At 39.2% G+C, this 22314-nt stretch overlaps 1 protein-coding gene across 4 annotated transcripts; it reads left to right on the top strand.

Moving 5' to 3' along the window:
- The first annotated feature begins 9837 nt into the window (after window positions 1–9837).
- Window positions 9838–21853, top strand: RAD51AP2 (RAD51 associated protein 2). Of its 4 annotated transcripts, none has more exons than XM_089477850.1 (4): window positions 9838–10010; window positions 14522–17377; window positions 19341–19442; window positions 21386–21843. In XM_089477850.1, the coding sequence occupies exons 2-4, from the start codon at window positions 14569–14571 to the stop codon at window positions 21502–21504; spliced, it is 3030 nt and encodes a 1009-aa protein (XP_089333976.1). In that variant the 5' UTR covers window positions 9838–10010; window positions 14522–14568; the 3' UTR covers window positions 21505–21843. The 4 variants fall into 4 exon arrangements, with proteins under 4 accessions (XP_089333976.1, XP_089333972.1, XP_089333975.1 ...); XM_089477846.1 differs by lacking the exon at window positions 9838–10010 and adding an exon at window positions 10151–10271 and having other exon boundaries at window positions 21386–21853; XM_089477849.1 differs by lacking the exon at window positions 9838–10010 and adding an exon at window positions 10854–10924.
- The last annotated feature ends 461 nt before the right edge of the window (window positions 21854–22314 follow it).

Below are 22314 nucleotides of genomic sequence, written 5' to 3'. Positions count from 1 at the left end.
GTAAAGCATGCCAGGTCGGCATTTTCATCCTCTAATAAATCATAGATTATGTGCAATTTATTCCTCAACGACCTGGCATTGCAGAGAAGCAGAGTAAGGGTCTGTGGTATGGTTGGGACCACCCTTGGCTCTTTTGGGCTAACAGGGTGGATGGAAGACGGGATAGATATTAAGCATTGATCTTGTCTACCTTGTGTTTTGTACTCACCCTGTTAACGCCCCACACCACTCCAATTGCAGTGTTATCTCCAGAATCCATCTCTGTTCATCCTTGACTATTCACTGCGTTTGTTTCCCTCCCATTCCCCTTATTATCATTTTCCGTTGATGGCATTGGATGTTCCTATTATCAGTGTGCAAGATAGCCTGGTGATGGTTCTCCTCTTGATCTTAACTCTCTATTCAGTCAATCAGATCCTAAAGAGATCAATTGACTCAATTAATGATCATTAATTAGTTTACTCCTGGTAGGACTTGGCTATCCGTGACTTCTATTTTGATGGTTAAAAGTTTACTTAGATCTCCATGGGGATGGGAGGTAGTATTCAATTTGGTGTTAATATCTCACTCCTCTGTACTGTCATAGGTGCCTGTCTAAAGAATGGGGTCGAGGCCTCAGATGTTTTGCAGTGTAGTTCCGCCCAAATGAGCGCGTTGGTGCGGGCGTCTTCGGGGCTTGCCGGTGGGCCGGCTTTTCAGGGTACCGCTCCCACCGGCTCCTCTCCCTCAGAAGTCCCAGCGCTGACACTAAAGGAAAAGCGCAGGTGGAGTAGTGCAGGCGTCTCTCCCGTGATGTTGGCTCTGGACGTGGGCGTCTTCAGGGCTTGCTGGCAGGCCAGCTTTTCAGGGTGCCACTCCCACTGCCCCCCCTCAGAAGTCCCAGTGCTGATGCTAAAGGAAAAGCGCAGGTGGAGTAGCGCAGGCGTCTCTCCCCTGATGTTGGCTCTGGGTGTGGGCATGTTTGGGGCTTGCCGGCGGGCTGTCTTTTCAGGGTGTCGATCTCACCAGCCCCTCCCCCTCAGAAGTCTCAGCGCTGATGCTAAAGGAAAAGTGCAGGTGGAATAGCGCAGGCGTCTCTCCCCTGATGTTGTCTCTGAGCATGGGCGTCTTCGGGGCTTGCTGGCAGGCCAGCTTTTCAGGGTGTCGCTCCCACCGACCCCTCCTCCTCAGAAGTCCCAGCGCTGATGCTAAAGGAAAAGCGCAGGTGGAGTAATGCAGGTGTCTTTCTCCTGATGTTGGCTCTGGTTGCGGGCGTATAGGCCTTCCTTCTGGGAAAAGAAGCATGCTTTGCGGGATTTTTGGCTTCAGGTACCAACATCTTCAGTGGCAGGGTTATATTTGCTCAAGGGAATGGAGGTGGGCATTTGTTGTTTAGCAAATCTCTTTGGTCAGCCTTAGCAAGTAAAGTGGTATTTGATCCATTCAAGAAGGTGGACCAATTGGTGGAAAGGAGGAGGAAAGACTGGTAGTAGAGAATGGATTCATGTTGGAAGATGAGAAGATCCAGAGGGAACCATCAATGAACAGTCTGACCCACAAATGTCTCACTGCTTCCCAACTGCAGCTCTACAAGGTTGAGCAGATTTGCCCATGAATTCATGTAAACATCTCGACAAAAGTCAATTTCAGAAGAAATAGCACAAGCTAAGTGATGTGCCGAAATGAACATTGTGAATCCATAACATTGGGGAATGATAGCCAACATCTGAACAGAAGGAAATGTCACAAGGTGAATGGTTTCCAGAAATGAACCCTGTGGATACAGAACATTTAAAAATTAATGAAAACATCTCAGAGGAAAGCCACAAACCAACCCATGGACCTACACCTGAAGGAATATAACGGCAGCCTGTTGTCATGGATGAAATGCATCAGCAAGATGTCTAGAAGAAGACAGGAGCATCCAAGCTTCAAAGGACATTATAACACCTTTCAAAAACTCCCTGAGGTATTCTTACACATCTTCTTTCTTGATTGTTTTTCCTTCCCTTTCCCTTGTAGTCCTTTTTGCTGGAAAGACAGAGATGAGCTCCATCATCTATCTGTTTTTGCTTTGCAGCATGCATTCAAATCTTCAGAAGAATGCAAAGTATAGGGAGAAATATGATAACAGTTTGTTTTCATGGATGAAATGCATCAGCAAGTTGTCTAGAAGAGAGGAGAAGCCAAGCCTTAAAAGCATAATAGTGCCTTTGAAGAACTCACTGAGGTATTCTTATACCATTTCCTTCTTGACTGTTTCGCCATCCCTTTCCCTTGTAGTCACATTTGCTTGAAAGACAGAGGTGAGCTCCATCGTTTATCCTGTCTTTGCTTTGCAGCATCCAGTCAGATCTTCAGAAGAATGCAGAGGAGGAAGACATTCCTAAGCGAAGTTGTAGCTGAAGAAGGAAGACTTTATTACCAGGGAGGGACCTTGCTTCCAGAAATGTGAGTATTCCTTAATACCAAAGGCTGGCCAGGTAGACTTAGTCCTCCAGGTGAGTATTCGCCACTTCACTTCTAGTGCAAGCCACCTTCCTTCCCTTTTCTGCAATAGCCAAGTAGGAAAAGAAATCATATTATCTTCCTCAATACAGGCTTCCTAAGTTTCCATCTGGAATGAGGACGATATCTGCAGCCCATTTTTTGTGTTGCTGGAGTAATGAAGGGTCAAGTCTGAGCCATCTGTGAGCACCAGGGCCAGGAAGGGAAGCCTTGGCAGGATCTCTTCTGTTCAGCCCTTCTCCATGCAATCACCTACAAACAGGGAAGGTTCGAGCTCTGATCCATCCATTGAGATGAAGTATCTGAAGGGAAAGTCCATTAAAACACAAGTGAGTATTCCTTCCCCCAACTTGAAGCCCCTTTGGTTGGATCGATTTTTTACAATAGTCATGCATGATCTGTCATTATGACACATCTAGCAAACAGGGAAGATAGCAAGAAGATGGCAAGGTCAAGCAGACAACAGCAAGGGCACAAAATGTTTCATAGTCGCTGATATGTTAAAGACGGAACTCCACAAACCTATGGGAGAATGACTGGGAAAATTTTACTAGATTTATGAAAGGTTCGTAAGAGAAAGTGCATCAGAAGAACAGAAACTATCAGCCTAGTCTTGACTGGTCTGTGTGCCAGTAAAAACACATACCCAAGTTTCCTCCAAGCTGTCTTCCTTCTTAATGCCATTGTGACCTCCACAACACATCTGCTTTCCTTTGGATTCACTTCTTCCAAACCGTATCTGAAGTCTAGTTTGCTTGCTGGTCTACATAATTTAAGAGATGACTCCAATCAAGTGAAGCTGCATAGACCCTTCCCTCTTTATGGCCGGTCAATATGAACGGCTGAAGTTATGTTCCTTCATATGCACCAGCTGGGTTGGCTTCATGACCAGGGAGGGAATTTAGCTCCCAGAAACGTGTGTTTTCCATAATCCCAAAGATGACGGCTTTCCAGGTGGACTCAGTCCTCCAGGTGAGTATTCTCCACTTCACTTCTGGTTCCACCCCCCTTCCTCCATTTTTTCTGCAAACAAACAGCTGTGCATTGATGCTTCTTCTCCTCCGTCTTGCAGACTTGAATACTCAGAAGGACTGAAGCTCCAGTAGCCAAGAATGCTGAGGATATGTGGGTACAGCATCCAAGTGATGTCCAGGAATGAACCCTGCTGATGTAGAAAAGGGCTTATTCTGTGAGCCTTAAGGTAAGAAGGAATACAGTACATTTGGCCTGAACAAGAGCTGGGAGGTTGGTGGTCTGTGGTCCTTGCTGATATGCCCAGGGTAGCACTGACCGTCCACCTGTTAGGATGTAGGAAAAATTAATGTATTTTGTTACTGTTGTTGTTAACTGCCTTCAAGTTGACATTGACTCAGGGTAACCCCATGGATGAAATACACTCTAAGCCCCTCCATCCTCAACCACTCTGCAGTTCTTAGAGGCTCTGATATGTAGCCTCCTTAACTGAGTCTATCCACCTGGTATGTGTCCACCTCTTTTTCTCCTATCCTCTACCATTCCAAGCATTATTGTCTTCTCTAGTGAGTTGTGCCTTTTCATAATGTGACCAAAATACAGCAGCCTTAATTTGCCCATCCTGGCTTATAGGGGGGGTTCAGACTTGGTATGTTCCCATATCCATGTCTTCTTGATCATCCATGGTATCCTCAGCACTCCTGATTTCTATCAGTTCTCTTCACTGTCCATCTCCCACATTCGTACAGGGCAATGGGAAATACAATGGTATGGAAGATTCTTACTTTAGTGTTCAGTATTATAGCTTTGCATTTGATGATCATGTCTAGTTCTTTCATAGCTGCGCTTCCCAGTCCTAGTCTGCTTCTGATTCCTTGAATGCAATTTCTGATTGTTGATGGATCCAGGCTATGAGAAGTCTTTCAATGCCATCATTTTCTAGATTGAGTTTATAGAAGACCTCAGTGATCCTTACTGTTGTAAAAACCTGCCAAGCTGAACTCAGCAGAGAGCAACAAGCCTCTGAAAGAAAATTAATAAAAGATATACATAGGGAATTTTTGAAATATGAAGCCCACTTTCGAAAGGAGAAATGCTACAAGGTCTTCAGAGATCCAAATAAGAAAACTCTTATGATTTGGAAATGGGGTATAGCAAGACGTCACTGCAAAATGATACTCCAGTAAGAATTTGCTGATCCATTTTTTAAAAATCCTGCTGCCTAAAATATCATTAGATACAGCAGCAGCACTGTTTACTAAATTTAAAATAAAATTCAGAAGAAACATGACGCTGTCCAGACAGGACGGCTTTTCATTGATGATGATGATGGACCCTGGAAGATGCCAGCATGTCTTCTACATGGAGAGATGGAAGGAGGGAGCTTCACCCTTTGCTTGCAGAAGGAAGGCTCTTGTCGACATGCCCAGGGTAGCACTGGTCGCCACTTTTGGGGCCGGGAAGGAATTTTCCTCCAGGGCAGATTGGCCTGAGACCCTGGAGGTTTTTCGCCTTCCTCTGGGCATCCGGCAGGGGCCACCTGTTAGGCTGTTTGGGAGATTCATAGGAATCAAATTAAACTTATAATTTTAAAACTTGCCAAACCAAACTTGGCAAATAGACATAACAACCATAATGCAAAATTAATAAAAATCAGAACATTGGAAATAGTTCTGTTTCGTTCTCTTTTGTTTCTTCATTTTTGTGTTTACAAATACAGTTGGTTGTGCTTCTTTGTGAGTATCAGAAGTTCAGAGAGAACAACATTTGCCCTCCATTTAAGTGAAATTTTATGTCACTTCAGAAACCATAGGGCTCTCCATCTGTTAATTTTTTTTAAATTCGGGGACAGCCATTCCTAGATAAAAACCTGTAGATGAGCATAGTTGAGGTGTTTAATCCCTTCACCCGGAGCCCTTTCACACTACACAGTTACAACACTATGCCCTTCCTCTAGTTACAAGACTATGCCCTTTCACAGGTGATGGATGGCTCCATCCAATGGACTATTATTCTTGCCTGCTGAGGATTGCTCCAGTGGATGAATCCAGTGGGTGAAAAATTTCAGTTCCTTCATGGCCCCAGGTTAACCATATTTAGGCAGAGGGCTGGGCAAACAGATGTTCTTGTTGTGGGGAGGGAAGGCATTCTGGATCCCTGGAGCTGGAAACTGAAAAGCCCATGATGTGACTCTCCAGGCAGCAGCTCTTCCAATTTCCCTGCATCCTTAGCAGAATAGGTATTCCAGCCATGACAGTGGAAGAAGATGGTTTCATATGAGTTTATCACACGGGACGAATCCTGTGCAGAAAATAAATTTAAACTGGAAACAACCCGCATTTGCAGGTTGTTTTTCAGATGACGTTCAGGTTTAACACAAACATTTGCAGGATGTTTTTCAGATGACGTTTGCATGAAAGAGAAATGATGCAAAAATTATCCGAAGGCAAAGTTGTCAAAACCAGCTCCTTTTTACTTTCACTATATTCCGAAGATACAAAGGAGCCTTCCATTTGGATTATTTTTGTGTTATTTCTCCTTCATGCCAACTCATCTGAGAAACAACACCCGGGCTTTAAAATCCCATTTCTGCATGGAATTTTACCAATTTGACCTCTGTGTGATTAACTCCACACTTGTTTATTAAAAAATACCCTCAATGTGCTCTTGGGTGGTAGTGGCACCTTGGCCACCTTCTCGGAAACCTCTTGGGGAGCCAGCCATGGAAGTTGCCTCACCTTGGTGCCCACTGCTTTGCCAGAGATCCCATAGAATCTCCCAGAAGCAATTTTGGTAATGGATGAAAGAAATAAAGATGACACACAGCAGCAAACAATAAAGTCCACCCTCAGTGTTTGGCTGCTTGCTCACCTGCCCTTCCTCTAGAACAGCACTTCTCAATGTGTGGGTCATGACTACTTTGGGGGTCGAACAACCTTTTCACAGGGGTCGCCTAAGACCAGCAGAAAACACATATTTCCAATGGTTTTAGGAACCAAGACACTGCAATTTTATGGTTGGGGTCACCACAACATGTATTAAAGAGTCGCAGCATTAGGAAAGTTGAGAAACACTGCAACAATGCAAAGATTATCACACAACGTCGAGCAATGTTGTGATTATCGCATGATTATCCTGTGAATAAAGATGCATTCTAGTCCCCCTTTTCATTCGCAGGAAAATCCAGTGAATAAAAAGTGGCACTAGAATGCATCTTTATTCATGGGATAATTGTGTGATAATTGTGATGTCACGCAGTGTCGTGTGATAATCTTTGCGTTATTGCGTGATATTGACGAGAGCATACTACCATGCTCCCATCTTTTTTGCCAGTCTGATGAAGTCCTTAGTCTAATTAAACTAACTGAGACTGACTTTGGAGTAAATATGTTTCCAATTACATTGCAATCTAGACCAGCAAATTTTTTTGCCTATAATTTTGGGGCAGTATTACTCCTAGGGCAAACAGCTTATTCTGTTGCTTTGTACAATAGCTTTGCTAAAAGCAAAATGCAGAAAATGAGATTGTTCAGTCCTTCATTCATTATTCATAAGTCATAAATTAAAAATGTAGTCTTAAACAGCTGCAGCATAAATTTTGGTGAGCGTTTCCCTTCACAGAATCAGAAAATTGCACAGAGTACACTGGGAATTACTTTGATAGTTAAGTAAAAGTGCTGATTTTGCCATTTATTAAGGGTTGTTTGTAAAGATTATCTTTGGTTTTAAACAAACAATCTTGAACTAAATTAGGGATTTCCATCTCGGGCAGAGTAGCAGGGATCTGAGGATCCCAAACTCAGTTTAAATCTACATGTTTATTTCACTTTTTTGGTAGTTCCCCATGTGACAAACGGGTAAAAACCCAACAGCACAATGTCCATGATTTATGCAGAAAAATCATTACCTATTGAAAGACTTTATTAGAATGGTCTATCTTAACATGTTTAATAATGACCACCCGGCAGCCTAGAACAGATGACTACACACTCAGAAAGGAGAGATGTAGTAGTGATGGGTGTCTTCAACTATCATGATATTTGCTGGAATTCAAACTCAGCAAAATGGTCAAGGTCTAGCAAATTCCTCACGACACGTGCCTTGGAGACAGTTTCATTGTCCAAAAGGTGGAAGAGGCAACAAGGGGGTCAGCCATTTTAGATCTGATCCTAACCAACAGGGATGAGCTGGTTAATGGGGTGCAAGGGTGGGATCCTTAGGTGGAAGTGACCGTGTTCTCCTGGAGTTTGCTATACAGTGGAAGGGAGAAGCCAGGCATAGTCAGACACACATTCTAGACTTTAGGAGAGCGGATTTCAGTAAACTTAGAAATATACTGGGGGTGATCCTGTGGTCAGGAATACTAAAAGAGAAGGGAGTTCAAGATGTATGGGAATTTCTCAAAAGGGAGATACTGAAGGCACAATTTCAAACAGTTCCAGTGAGAAAGAAAAACGGGAGATGTCTCAAGAAACCAGGATGGATGACTAAGGAACTTTCAGCTGAGCTAAGTATTAAACAGAGCATGTATAAGAAATGGAAAAATGGGGAAATCACCAAAGAGGAAGTCAAACAAATAGCAAGCACATGTAGGGGTAAAATCTGAAAAACTAAAGTGCAGAATGAACTCAGGCTTGCTAGAGAGGTTAATAACAATAAAAAGGGTTTTTTTGGGTATGTGCGCAGAAGAAGGAAACAGTAGGGCCACTCCGTGGAGAAGATGGCAAAATGCTAACAGGGGACAGAGAAAAGGCAAAATTACTCAACACCTTCTTTGCTTCAGTGTTCTCAGAAAAGGAAAAGGGTGCTCAACCTGAGGATAATGGAGCAGAGGACAGATTAGGGAAATTTCAGCACAGAATAAGAAAAGAGATAGTACAGGAATATCTGGTTAATAAATGAATATAAGTCTCCAGGACCAGATGAACTACATCCAAGGGTATTAAAAGAACTGGCAAATGTAATACCAGAACCATTGGCAATGATCTTTGAGAATTCCTGGAAAACAGGAAAAGTCCCTGCAGACTGGAGGAGGGCAAACGTTGTCCCCATTTTCAAAAAAAAGGGGGGGAGACGGGAAAGAGTATCCCAATATCAATACCAGGAAAGATTCTGGAGCAGATAATTAAACAGAGAGTCATCTGTGGACATCTATAAGGGAATGCCATAATCACAAAAAGTCAACATGGGTTTCAGAGAAAGAAGTCATGTCAGACACATCTGATCTATTCTTTTGATAAAATTACCACCTTGATATATGAAGGGAATGCCATAGATATAGTATATTTTGATTCCAGTAAGGACTTTGACAAGGTTCCCCATGACATTCTTGCAAACAAGCTTGTAAAATGTGGCCTAGACAAGGTAAGTGTTACATGGACTAGTAATTGGTTGTCTGGCCGAACCCAAAAGGTGCTCAGCAATGGTTCCTTTTCATCCTGGAGATAAGTGACCAGTGGGGTTCCACAGGGGTCTGTCCTGGGGCCAGTGTTATTCAACATCTTTATCAATGACTTGGATGACAGAATTGGGGGCATACTTGTGCAGATCTGGATGGCCCTTGCGGTCTCTTCCAACTCTATGATTCTAATCATACTAATGTTTACTCAGTAGTAAGTCTCACGAGGGTGCATTTATACTATATACTATACTTTCATACTATACACTATACACTATAGAAACAATAAACATGCAGGGGTAGCTATGTTGGCCATTTAACAACGTTGTTATGTTGGCCATTTTTGTTTGCATATACAAACAATAGTTTGACACCACTTTAAGAGTTGTAGTTCCATCTTATGTAGTTTTATGGACACCTGGGATCTGTAGTTTTACAAGATCTTTAGCCTTCTCTGCCAAAGAGTGCTGGTGCCTCACAAAACTATAAATCCCTGGATTCTGCAGGACAGAGCTCTGGCAGTCAAAGTGGTGTCAAACTGCACTATTTCTACAGTATATTTTGTTTAGGTGTGTACGCAGATACGATTGAAATCCTAGCAAAACTTGGCCTCCACAGAGAACTGCTTTGCAGTGCAGAATTAATGCAGTTTGATACTGCTTTAGCTGCCATGGCTCAATGCTATAGAATTCTGGGATGTATAGTTTTGTGAGATATTTAGCCTTCTCTGTCAGAGAGTTCTGGGTCCACAACAAGCTACAAATCCCAGGATGCCATAGGATGGATCCATGACAGATAAAACAGTGTCAAACTGCATTAATTTTGTAGTGCAGATGCACCCTTAGTCTTGCCTAATGTGAATTACAGCTGCCATACATCCCTCTTTATCCACCATGTCAGACACTATGATCTAAAACCAATTGTTAATCTGAAGAAGAACAGACCGCAGGGATTTGTGAGACATTATCCATCCTTCTCCGTTAAGAGAGCTCTGGTGCCACAGCAAACTACAAATCCCAGGATACCATAGCATGGAGCCATGACGGTTAAAATGGTGTCAAACTGCACTAACGTTTGCAGTGCAGATTATACCAAGAGGATGTTTGTCTGCCTATATTTTTGTACTGTTGTCCCCCATTAAAAGATGCTGCAGGTCTCTGTGTGTTGAGGGAAAACAGCCTGAAGCCAGGGCAGTCTTTTTGGGAATAAACTTTGACTGAACTGCAGGGTTTCCTTTTATATATTTATTATATATACATATATGTATATATATTCAAAGATATAGCCGTGTTAGTCTATAGAATCAGTATGTGGAGAGATCTTGTAGCACCTTTGAGACTAAATGGAAGGAAGAAATTGGCAGCAGGAGCTTTGTTAGATAGACTTCAGCCTACTTCCTCTGATGCAGTTGGATGTAATAATAATGATAATTATAATAATATGCAGAGATCTTGCAGCCCCTTTGAGACTAACTGAAAGAAAGAAGTTGGCAGCATGAGCTTTCCTAGACATCAGTCTACTTCCTCAGATGAAATTAGATGTAATAATAATAATAATGATAATAATATGCAGAGATCTTGCAGCCCCTTTGAGACTAAATGAAAGAAAGAAATTGGCAGCATGAGCTTTCCTAGGCTTCAGTCTACTTCCTCAGATGCATTTGGTGGAGTGGAAACCAGGCACAGATTTTTTATATATATATATGCAATTGGTATGTGAAGATGTCAATTCAAATTACAAATCCTTTGTGTATGGAAATGAAGTTGCAGGTCCAGTTTTAAATGCATCTGAGGAAGTAGACTGAAGTCTATGAAAGCTCATGGTGCCAATTTCTTTCTTTCAGTTAGTCTCAAAGGTGCTACAAGATCTTTCTACACAAATACACACACATATTTATATTTATACACTATGATGAAAGACAGAAAAGTCTCCCCTCGCCGTAACCCCATATCAGTCTGTGCTTGGATGTATTTATTCACTTTTAAAGAGTTTGAATCCCCACACATGTCTCTATTCTATTCAGACCCAAACTCCATTGATTCCAGTGGGCCTCTTTCCCCTTTGAAGGTCTGCTATTTTGCCCTGAAGCCAATTCTGAGGGAAGCAGTTTCCCGCCAAAATCACAGCTCATGCTGGATGGTGGCTGCAAATGCAGATTTCCTTTAATAAAAAATAAAAATGTAAGCAGCAGGCAATTCACTCCATTGCAGAGGAAACTTCTGGTTTCTCTCTCATACACTCAAACACACATGGTGGGAATGAGAAAAGAGAAATCCCTGCCAAAAAGTGGGACTTTCCCCACAGAATTGTATGTGTGAGAGAAAATCCTCTGTTTATCTCCCTTTCTGCTTTGGGGTGTATCCACACTGCAGAAATAAAGCATGTTGACACCACTTTAACTGCCATGACTATTCTACAGAATCCTGTGATCTGTAGTTTGGTGAGGTGCCAGAATACCTGACCGAACTACAGATCCCAGGGTTCCACAAGATGGGGCCATGGAAATTAAAGTGGTGTCCAGCTGCTTTATTTCGTCAACATTGATTCTTATTTCATTTGGAATCCGATCTGAGGATTTGTCCACACTCTAGAAATAATCCAGTTTGCTGCTGCTTTAGCTGCCGTGGCTTAATGCTATGGAATCCTGGGATTTGTAGTTTGTTGTGGCACCAGAGCTCTCTGACAGAGAAGGCTAAATGTCTCACAAAACTACAATTCCCTTAATTCCATAGCATTGAGCCATGGCAGTTAAAGTGGTGCCAAAGTGGATTATTTCTGCAGTGCAGATGCAGCCTCAGCTGAGATTCCAAACAAAATGAGAATCAAGGATGTACTGTATATCCACACTGCAGAAATAATCCACTTTGACACCGCTTTAACTGTGGTGGCTCCATCCTGTGGAAACCTGGCATCTGTAGTTTGGTCAGGTATTTCAGCCTGGTCTGTCAGTGCCTCACCAAACTACAGATCCCAGAGTCGTGGCAGTTAAAGTGGTATCAAAGTGCTTTATTTCTGCAGTGTGGATACACTCCAAAGCAGAAAGAGAGATAAACTGGGGATTCTCTCTCACAGTTTGGTATCACTTTAACTGCCCTGGCGCAGTGCTATGGAATCCTGGGAATTGTAGTTTTTGGGGACTTTTCTGGCAGAGAGCTCTGGTGCCACAGCAAACTAGAAATCCCAGGATTCCATCGAATTGAGCCACGACAGCTAAAACGGTGCCAAACTGGATTATTTCTGCAGTGCGGATGCAGCCGGTGTCTGGCTTTAGAATTTGCAACTAACAATTAGTCTTACAAAATACCCTCCTCCTCATCTTAGATGTTTGGGTTTTCCTTCCACTGTGCTTTTTAAAAGTTGTGGGTTTGGTTTTCCCCCTCTGAATTAGAAAAGTCACAATTTGCTCCTTATGTTGTAGCTTTTTTTTTCCTTCTGTAAGTCCAGAGATGCTTTAAAATTATTATTTCCTATTCCCCCCCCCTTTTTTTTTTTCTTGAGGGCTGAGGAAGGAGGTCTAAAGAGAGTTAGAAGGGAGGAATAGTATTTATAAATTAGAGGATTATTATATGTAAGTTGATTTATTTTAGTCAGAGAAGAGTGGGAATTCATTTTGAAATGGGTGGAGGAGATTGTGACTGGATTTTATCACATGGGGAAAATAGGGGGGGGGGGTTTAAACATCGATTATCCCATGAAAATCATGGAATTGCGATTAACATTTTCACACACATCACTATTAAAGAGCGTTTATCCCAGGAATAAACAGGCAATAAACAGTAACAAGTCATTCACGGGATTTCACTGTGAATGATTTGTTGCTGTTTATTGCCTGTTTATTCCCGGGATAATTGCACTTTAATCGTGACGTCGTGTGAAAATGTTAATTGCAATTGCGTGATTTTCACAGGATAATTGATGTTTAACTCCCCAATTTTTCCAGTGTGATAAAGTCCATAGTACAGTTGGCCCTCCATATCCACAGATTCAACCATACTTGGCTTGAAAATATATATATAATTCATTCCAAAAGGCAAACTTTGATTTTGCCATTTTACCTAATGGACATCATTTTGCTATGATGTTGTATTTAATGGGACTTGAGCATTGCTATATCCAGGAGGGATCCTGAAACTAAATCACAACAGATACCAAGGGCCCACTGTATTTTTCTTTCTTTCCCACATGTGGTTAATGTTTGTCAATTGTTTTGTGTAATTTAAACACTAAGTGTTGTATGAAAAATTTTAAAAAATTATTAACATGAAGGAAGTTAGGAGTTGGCAGCTATAACATAACCCTATAATTGAAGATTTTAATTAAGAAGGCCCCCAAAATTGCTGTAGGACTTCATTTTCATAGGTCTCTTTCACACTTAAACTATAATAGCACTTTCATTTACTGTGGCCCTGTCCTATGCAATCCTGAGATTTGTAGTTGCCTGAGGTGTTCAAAATTCTCGTTAGAGAGCTCTAGTGCCTCACCAAATTACAAATCCAAGGATTTCATATAATATACCCATAGTACACTATAAAGTAGGATGAGAAAAGTTCTAATTGTGTAGAGTGAAAGAGATATTAAGAGCAAGGAGAAGAAGATGAGACTTAGCAAAAAGTGTAACACCATTTACACTTGAAATAACGCAAAATTAAACCGAAGGTAAAACGGACAAAAAGGACAGCTTTTTTTTTAAAATTTTCTGAACTTCCCGAAAGTAAAAAGCTGCCCCTTTTTCTCAGTTTTATCTTTGGTTTATTTATTTTTTATTTTTATTTATTTAGGTATTTATATCCCGCCCTTCAGCCCTAATGGCTCTCAGGGCGGCTTACAATAATATTTTTAACTTCGCGTTATTTCACTTTAGCAGCCATTATGTGTAATAAACTTCCCACATTTGCGGGCTTTTCTAATTTTAAATCTCATATAAATCCCGTTTCTCTTCGGGATTTCACTCGCGTGATAAACTCCTTAGGGTCACCATAAATCAGAAATGTCTTGAAGGCACACAACAACAAAACGTGGGACAAACAAATCACTGGCTTTCCCTTCCTTTAAAATATTTATAATTAAGTAGAAATACACACTGTATTTAACAGAATAACTTCTGCTGATGTGTCTCAGGATTACCTTTTTAATGTTAAACATTAACTAAAATTAAATCCTAATAGCATTATGGAGGATGTTGCTTTTGAAGTAGTTTGTTCAAATAATTTTGTTTAACACTTTAAAATACTACAGATTATTGCAAAGACCTGTGCACTTTTAGCACAGTGTATATATGAAAATGCAGTCACACTGGATACTACAGCTTTGCAACTGATGATATAATAGTTGTCATGGCCTTCATCTCACCCCATTGTACAGTTATCTCTCACAAAGTCAAAAGTGAGGCAGGGCTGTATTTGTGTGTGTGTGTAACGACTGGCTGCAATAAGGACTTTGCTCATGCAAACTCTGAAAAGGTGTAATTGTCTACTTAATTATTTTTGCTCTACTGTTCAACAGGATTCTATTCTTAAGTATGAATGTGTTGTCATTCATATTGCAAAATTACAGGATTATGAATGGAAGCACAGTGTGTTACCCAAACAGATTTGGCTGTATTTTGTTAATGCTTTAAAAATATAGAAGAAATTTATACAACCTTAATCTTTTGTATTTTTTTAGTTGGTTTAACAGACACCATCAAGTTTTGTTCTTCAGAACTGGAAGACATGAAGCACTCACGTTTGCAAACACTTTTATTCTCATCAGATGAAATGGAAGAACCTTGGCCAAAGAAACTTAAGATAGACAGAAGTTATGTGAGCTCAGGGAAGGAACAACATGAATTGCTAGAAAGATTTTGCTATGTAGATAAGAAGCTATCAAGCAAACCTCTCAGTTTTCCTGTAATATCTTGGAATTTTAGTCAAATTCGTTTCGAACCAGAGGCGAAAAACGATAGAAATTTAACAACCAATTTAAGACAAAGTACACTTGCGAATGCCAATTTGCAACCCAGATTGGTAGGAAATACATCATTCATTGAAAAATGGACACTTGAAAGTAAAGATGATAATAATATAAAAAATGGAATCTCTTCTGAGTTTAATAAAAGTCATAATTCCTTGGACACAGAATCTGAGTCCTGGGCCTTACTTGTTAAAGAAAGAGAGAAATCAATACAGAGTGGCAATATTTCAAAGGAGAATGAATTGCTAGCACTAAACTCAGTTTTTTACAATGTCTTGCCAGGAAATCTTAGTGCAAAAATAGAAACTTTGCCCACAGACGCGCCAGAATTTCAGAGTAATGAATATGCTACAGGTTGTCACCAAGTATATGAAATTTTAAGGTCAAATAAACAAGATCATATTCCAAAATCAAGTTCAGATGCTCAAAACAATAGTCAACTCCAGGGCCTGTGTTCACCAACTATCAGTTTTATGAAAGGAGAAAAGTCAGACCTTAGGTCTTTGCTCTGTGAATATAAAAGTGTCATGAATGCGAATAGTAATATTTTATCCTATGAAAAGCAAGCGAAGTCCTCTGCAAATCATTATTGCAGAAGAAAAAAAGCATTTCAGCACATATATATGCCTTATTCAAGAAAAAGGAAGGTCGTAAATCCCAACTTAGTAAAAGGTGCTGCTTTTGAGTTATTTTTACAAGATATTAGAATATACAATTATAATATGTCAGCTGAAAATAACACCAAAATATTCAGCCAAATAATTGTACTTAACACCCAACAAAGAAAAATATCTAATGAAAAATGTACCAAAGAATGTATCCAGTTTTCCAGAGACACCATGAAAGATTGCATCTTTTCAGTAGCTGGTAATGAAGAAGAACAAACAACAAACTTTATACATCCTAACCAGATTTTACCGGATAATAATTTTCCTAGCTCTACTTTATGGGAAGAAAGCTTATGCAATCCTAAAATAATGTACAATTTGACAGCAGACATTGGACTATTTAATTGTTTGGCTTCGTTCCCAATCATAAGTGAAATATTAAGTTGCAAGCATCCAGGTATTCTAACGCTTGCTATGGAAATATATAGGCAAAAGGGAAATGGAAACACTTTCCAAAAAAACAGTATTTTAAAAGGATATAATAGGCATGAGAATGAAGGATTCAGAAATATTAATTTTATAAGCAGGCGCAAATATGTTCCAGATTATACAGGAACGTATAAGAGACCACCGACGAACAAAAATAGGTATGACAATTGTGAGGAAAGCCAAGAAAACCCTTGTGATATTGTTGATAAGCAACAACATTTTTCTTATTCTGATACCTTCCAAAAAATTTGCCTCAGTGAAGAGGAAGCTGATGAAATATATTTTATAGGCAATATAATAGTTCACACTGAAAAGAATGAAAAATATAGCAAGGTATACACAGCCACTGGTAAAAGAATCACTGACAGTGGTTCTTGTATATGGAATCACATTTGTGTTCCTTCCCTCTTATTTACAATGCAGAATTCTTGGTTAGAAGAAGGGATCAAAGGTGGAAGGTCTCTTGGTCCCAAAGCTATAAGCCAGTTTTCTCATCATGAAATCAACAGTGTCTCCTTCCCAATCAATAGCCTGAATTCTGGAAATACATTTAATTTTTTCTCGAAGGTTCAACAGTATCTTACTTCAGCTAAATCTTACCATCTTCTAGATCAAAATATAGTCAGTGTCAATGGATGGCACAGTGAGATTGCCATCCATGGACAAAGAGGAAAACCAAACGGCTTTGCATTTGAAAAAATTAAGGGTGTTATACAGTACCAGTCTTCATGTAGTTCCAGATTATATAATAGTTTGAAGCATAAAGCTGAAGAAGTAGAAAGTGAGAATGTATACCTTCAGAAAGGTATTTTACTAAGTAACCCACACAGTTCAGAAAACATCTCTGAAAAACAAAATTCAGAAGATGTAGATAAGACAGAAAATGTAAATATGGAGCAGAGTCAGCCTCAGAAAGACAAATCAACAAAATCTGTTGGTTTTAATGACAAATCAACAGTACTTTCAAATACCATGAAACAACAAAATTTTGATGATGCAAAAGAAGAGCATCTTTCTTTGAACACACAACTAGTTAATAAGAGGTATGGATTTGAAATGAAGGACCATTTTGATCTGGTGCTGAAAGAACTTCACATTTTTAATGAGATTAGTAAGGAAAATGAAAATAACCTTGCGTGTGGAGAAAGGGATGAAATGAATAAAGAAAACAGTAAGAAAAACGAAAACAGTTTCACATTTCCAGAAGGAGGGATGATTGAGAAAGACCCCCTTGTGCCAAGTCATTGTGAGATGTTAGAGGCAGATTCCAAAACCTTTTGCCAAAATAAAGTAAATGTCTCCTCTTCCATTACTGGTATTCCTATGAATAATGCTGCGGTGCATCAAAATAAGAATGAACAACATCCATTTAACAACATAGTGCTAGAAAGACCCGGGGAGCAGGAAGTGCCTCTTGAGTTTTCTCTTTCAAGTACATCAGATGAAGAATTATTCTATCCACCCCCTGAAGGTAAACAATTTATTTGTAAATATATTAAGAGCACATATTTCCAGTCTTGATTTCTGCGGATTTGATTGTTCACATATTTGATTAATACCTCCTCTCTGGGAATCTCTAGGTCCTCCAGTGCAACTCTGGTCAACATCTGCCAAAAGTCACACTGGAGGACCGTCCTAGAAGAACACTTTCCTGGGGTTCTCCAGTGCAATCCTATAGCCAGCCTCCAGATGTAAAACATAGAGTTGTGTTGGAGGACCCATAAATTCCTAGAAAGGTGTTCTCTTGTTCTCACAGGTAAAATAAATTGTGGACTTTTTTTTTTAATTTGTAATTTTTCCACTTTCATAGGGTCCTGTTCCCCTAACCCCACCGAACGTGGAGGGTCTACAGTAATATGTCAGACTACATAATAAAATTGTCCTTCCATTACATATTCATGTGCCATCACGAATCTGTAGATCCTTTCTATCCATCACAATGGATTGTACTGTATGTCCAAGGCTGGTCCTGTTTCAGATTTAAACAGGATCTGTAGCCTGGATATAGTACACTTTGCCTGCATCTGCACTGCAAAAAATAATCTGGATCGACACCAGTTTAACTACCATGGCTCAATGATGATTTACAGTATAGTAAGAGCTTGATTTTGCAATTGTGCAACTAAGTGAAAATTCCTTAGTCTCGGGTCTAAAACACACTGAAGAAATAATCCAGTTTGAGACCACGTTAACTACCCTGGCTCAGTGCTAGGGAATAGAGCGGCACCAGAACTCTCTGACAGAGAAGGTTAAGTGTCTCACAAAACTACAATTCCCAGAATTCCATAGTGTTGAGCCTTAGCAGGTGAAGTGGTGTCAAACTGGAGTGTTTCTGCATTGTGGATGCAGCCAAAGGAAAATAAAATAATTATTTCTGCAGGTTTCTGTTGGCCTTCATCCTACATTGGTAAATGTTGGTGATACAGGCATGGTTCTCTTACCACTATCTTTGTCCAGAGATTAAAGGTTCTTTTTTATTGTGTGTGTCCATCCGTATCTAGACAGGGTTCCTTAGACTTTACCATTTTGGTCAGCTAGACTCTCAACGTTACAAACAGCATTATTTCTAGCCAGGCAGATCAGCATCAGTATTCCACTTCAAAAATATCTTAAGCTTTGGACTTCGCGGAAACTTGTATCACAGGATAATGAACAAGTCGCTTTATAATTATTTACATATTTGATATGTAAAATCATTAGCTCATGCAATTACACTTGCTTTCTGGAGTTACAGCTCTGTCACGTCACAGACGTTTCCAGTCTACGTACATTATTTTTATAGACATGAACCCAGTCATGACATATATATTTTTATAAGGCACATGGTACATTTCTAGTTATAAGGCATTTCCCATCTCTTACAACGTCTTTATGGCACATTTTGCTCAATGAGACTTCAGCCCTGCACCTTTCATATTTATCTCCATTCTCTTTAAACTCATTTGTAACCTTTCAATCCATCATGAGACATGGATTATATTTGTGCTTGTAAGGCACAAAGCACAAAATACAAAATGATGATAGCAGCAGAATCAAAGGGCAAAGGCTGCTATTTTAATTTCCCATAATGCTGTGGAGAAAAATATGTCAATGGTATTGTGGGAAACTACAATCACAACGTGATCTGAGCCACCTAATATTGCTCAAACCATGTAACCAGAAAAATAATTAAGTAAATAAGTAAATAATCGATCAGGCATCAGTTATTGAACCTGCTGGAAAATGAAGTACCAACAGTTACCTGTGGATGTCAAGTGCTCATAGCAGCCTTTGTGACTAATTAAAAACACTAATAATTACAGCATACTTTGGTGTGCAGTATTTATTTCATATATTTTTATTGAATACACCCACATTTAGAACAAAATTCTAGTTAATCTTATAATATTGAATATAATGCTATAACAAATTTGTTTATTTATCTCCTTTTTAAGAACATTGCAGTTCTTGGTGTAAACAGCCTCCCACTTGGAAGCCAGCATTTGTCCCTCATTCATTTACAGAAGAAAGAAGTTTCAGCTTCAAAACAGAACAAGGTAAAGTATTTTGTTTCTAGTTGCTTGGCACTGAAAAAACATTTTCGATTTTGATTTTTGTTTCACTTAGAGCAATGTCCATAGGAAAGACCAAACTACATACATACATATAATATAAAAGTACTTATCTGTTGTGTTTGTCTTTTGGGCAACAGTTTTGTTCTTTTTGGATAGCATCAGTTCCTCAGAAATAATCCAGGTTTACACCCCTTTAACTGCCATGGGTCAATGGTATTGAATTCTGGGATTTGTAGTTTTGCGACACATTCAACCCTCTCTCTCAGAGAGCTCTGGTGCCACAACAACCTACACTTCCCAGGATTCAATAGCATGGAGTCATGGCAGTTAAAATAGTTAAAACAATGCAATAAAGTTTGAATGGCAAGAGAATAAGATTCTATTAAAGACAATAATGCTTGGTAAGGTGGAAGGAAGAGGAAGAATGACTTCCAGACTGATAGACCAGTTGAGTCTGCATCTGCACTGTAGAAATAATACAGTTTGATACCACTTTGTCATGGCTCAATGCTCTGGAATTCTGGGATTTGTAGTTTTACAAGGTCTTCTGCCTTCTTTGACAGCTGTGGTGCCACAACAAACTACAGTTCCCAGGATTCCACAGCATGGAGCCATAGCAGTTTCCGCAGTGCAGATACAACCCTAGAGATGAATTGCAGTAGAATCCAAAGTGCAACATTGCCAAGATAATACGAGGGATTTTTTCTCAAGCATCATTTTACATAATCAGGAAATCAAGTGAAACATCTTGTTCATATTTATTAATGATCAAGACCCCAATATAAGTTTTACAGTTAATCTGCTATTTTATAATAAATGTAATTCTCTTTGTGTTGCTAAAGAGCAGAACAGTGTGCGTGGTGCAAGGGAGGTATTTCCTCATTTTCTCTTTTGGAGAAAGGCAATAAGGATAGTTGGGTCTAACTCTAAAGGTAACTGGGAGGTATTTAAGAAGGAAAAACCCAAGAGGAAAAGGTCACCACTTCCTCTTCACATTACACCAGTTTCTGAATGAAGATTATTGATTGATTGATTTCCCATTTTTCTGTCAAATGGTACTCAAGACAGTTTACTGTATATATTAAGAGAGAACAACTAAAACAATATGGGATACAAAGAACTGGAAAATAAATAAATAAATCCCCACTGGTTTCTTAATGTTAAAAAATGCTGTTGGGTAATTTGGGAGCATATTCTTTCTCATCTAATATTTGTCCAGACATTGTTGTAAGATATGGAAATATAGTTTTCGCTTACTTGTTGGCTGAAGACCTAAATCAATGGAAGAGTGAGAGTGTTTGTTGTCTTTTTCAGTTTTATTAACCTTTATTATTAACCTTTATTTATGAAGTGCTGTAAATTAGCCTTGCTTGGTGAGGTTTAGAAACTGACTAAAATACAGCAAGCAGATTTTTATACTACTCACTTTTACTTTTTTTTTTTTAAACAAAAAGGCCATATGATTACAGATCTGGGTGGACATCTTCACATTTTACTTCCTACATAATCCTTTGGAGGAAAATGAAAGTAGCACAGAGACCATTGGAGCTGGGAAAGCAGGAAGTATTGTTTTTTTTAATGGTTATAGTACAATGGCAGTAACATCAAAATATGTACCCAATTATTACTGCTATTGAGTTAGCCACTCTATACAATTATAGCGCTTTGGTACAACTTTTCTCACCATGGTTCCGTCCTCCTGGGATTTCTAGTTTGGTTAAATATTTCACATTCACTCCATACAGGAGCACTCTAATGCTGTAGTTCAGCACTCTGGAGGCTTAAATTCCTCATCAAACTACAAATCCCAGGATTCCATAGAATAGACCCAGATAATTAAAGTACTGTGTTCCTTATCCCCCTCTCCCCACACTAACACTCACACATACAATTTCTAAATTGTTTTTTTAAATCTTTTTATACAGGAAAATGTTTTCTTGATGGGATTATAAGAGTACAACCTCTTCAAACGTGTCATCGTCCTTTAAGAGTCGGATTGTCAAGGAGAGCTAAGCCTAGACAGCTCCATCCATATCTGAGATAGTTTAGTATATCCATTTTTTTAAAAAAAAATCTTTATTCACCTGAAACTTTTAATACTTTTAGTACTGTTCTATTTTAAAAAAATATTATTAACATTTTGGCTTTTACATTTTTGACTATTTCAGCTACTGCAAGAAGCTGTACTAAGGTATTCCCTATGAGTTTTTCATCTGTTGATTTTCAATTAAACATTTACTGATAAACGTGTTCCGTTAGACCATACTTTAATGTTTTTGTATGTAATAATGTTAAAATACATGTGCATAATGTTCTCTATGCCATTTTAAACACATTACAAAACTATAATAGCATTTACCATTATGTCATAAAAAGTCATTAAACAGGTTGCCATGATGCTTGCAAGTTTAAAAAATGTTATACTTAGAATATTCAGTCAATAAAGATTTAAATTTACAGTCTTCCTGTATTCTTCCTGAAAATAATAATAATCTTCATATTCAGCATATTAGCAGAGGCAACTGAATAAAAGGGTTCACAAAGGGAAGACATAGCAAAACATAGTTTACTGAGGGGTCATTCAGACGTGTCAGCACTGGAATAAAGATGGAGTTGATGATGCGAATGTATTTGAAACATGTTCGAGGCATGCAGAGTTTTACCCTATTTATCCCGGGTCTGTTTGTATCGGTTATTCACACTGCTGATGATGAGGGGAAAAATGATATTGATTATACCGCGTTAAGTCTTTTTTTGGCAGCCCCCTAACTTAATCAGATGCATTCAAAAAGCATCTGAACAACAAAGATTCATCCCAGATTATTTTCACAGCTTGAATGAAAAACACAAGAAA

This window comes from Sceloporus occidentalis, unplaced genomic scaffold (assembly GCF_023333645.1).
Source record: "Sceloporus occidentalis isolate IW3139 unplaced genomic scaffold, rSceOcc1.0.p SCAF_12, whole genome shotgun sequence".
NCBI lineage: Eukaryota > Metazoa > Chordata > Lepidosauria > Squamata > Phrynosomatidae > Sceloporus > Sceloporus occidentalis.
This window is presented reverse-complemented; position numbering and strand designations above follow the sequence as displayed.

What these genes read in the sequence shown, in the direction of transcription:
- RAD51AP2 (XM_089477846.1), top strand. Translation starts at nt 10,166, where the DNA reads ATGTGGAGAGATCTTGTAGCACCTTTGAGACTAAATGGAAGGAAGAAA. An exon ending in TTCCTCTGATGCAGTTGGAT is followed by an intron (nt 10,272 to 14,521) that starts GTAATAATAATG and finishes GTATTTTTTTAG; the next exon opens with TTGGTTTAACAGACACCATC. An exon ending in CAGCTTCAAAACAGAACAAG is followed by an intron (nt 19,443 to 21,385) that starts GTAAAGTATTTT and finishes CTTTTTATACAG; the next exon opens with GAAAATGTTTTCTTGATGGG.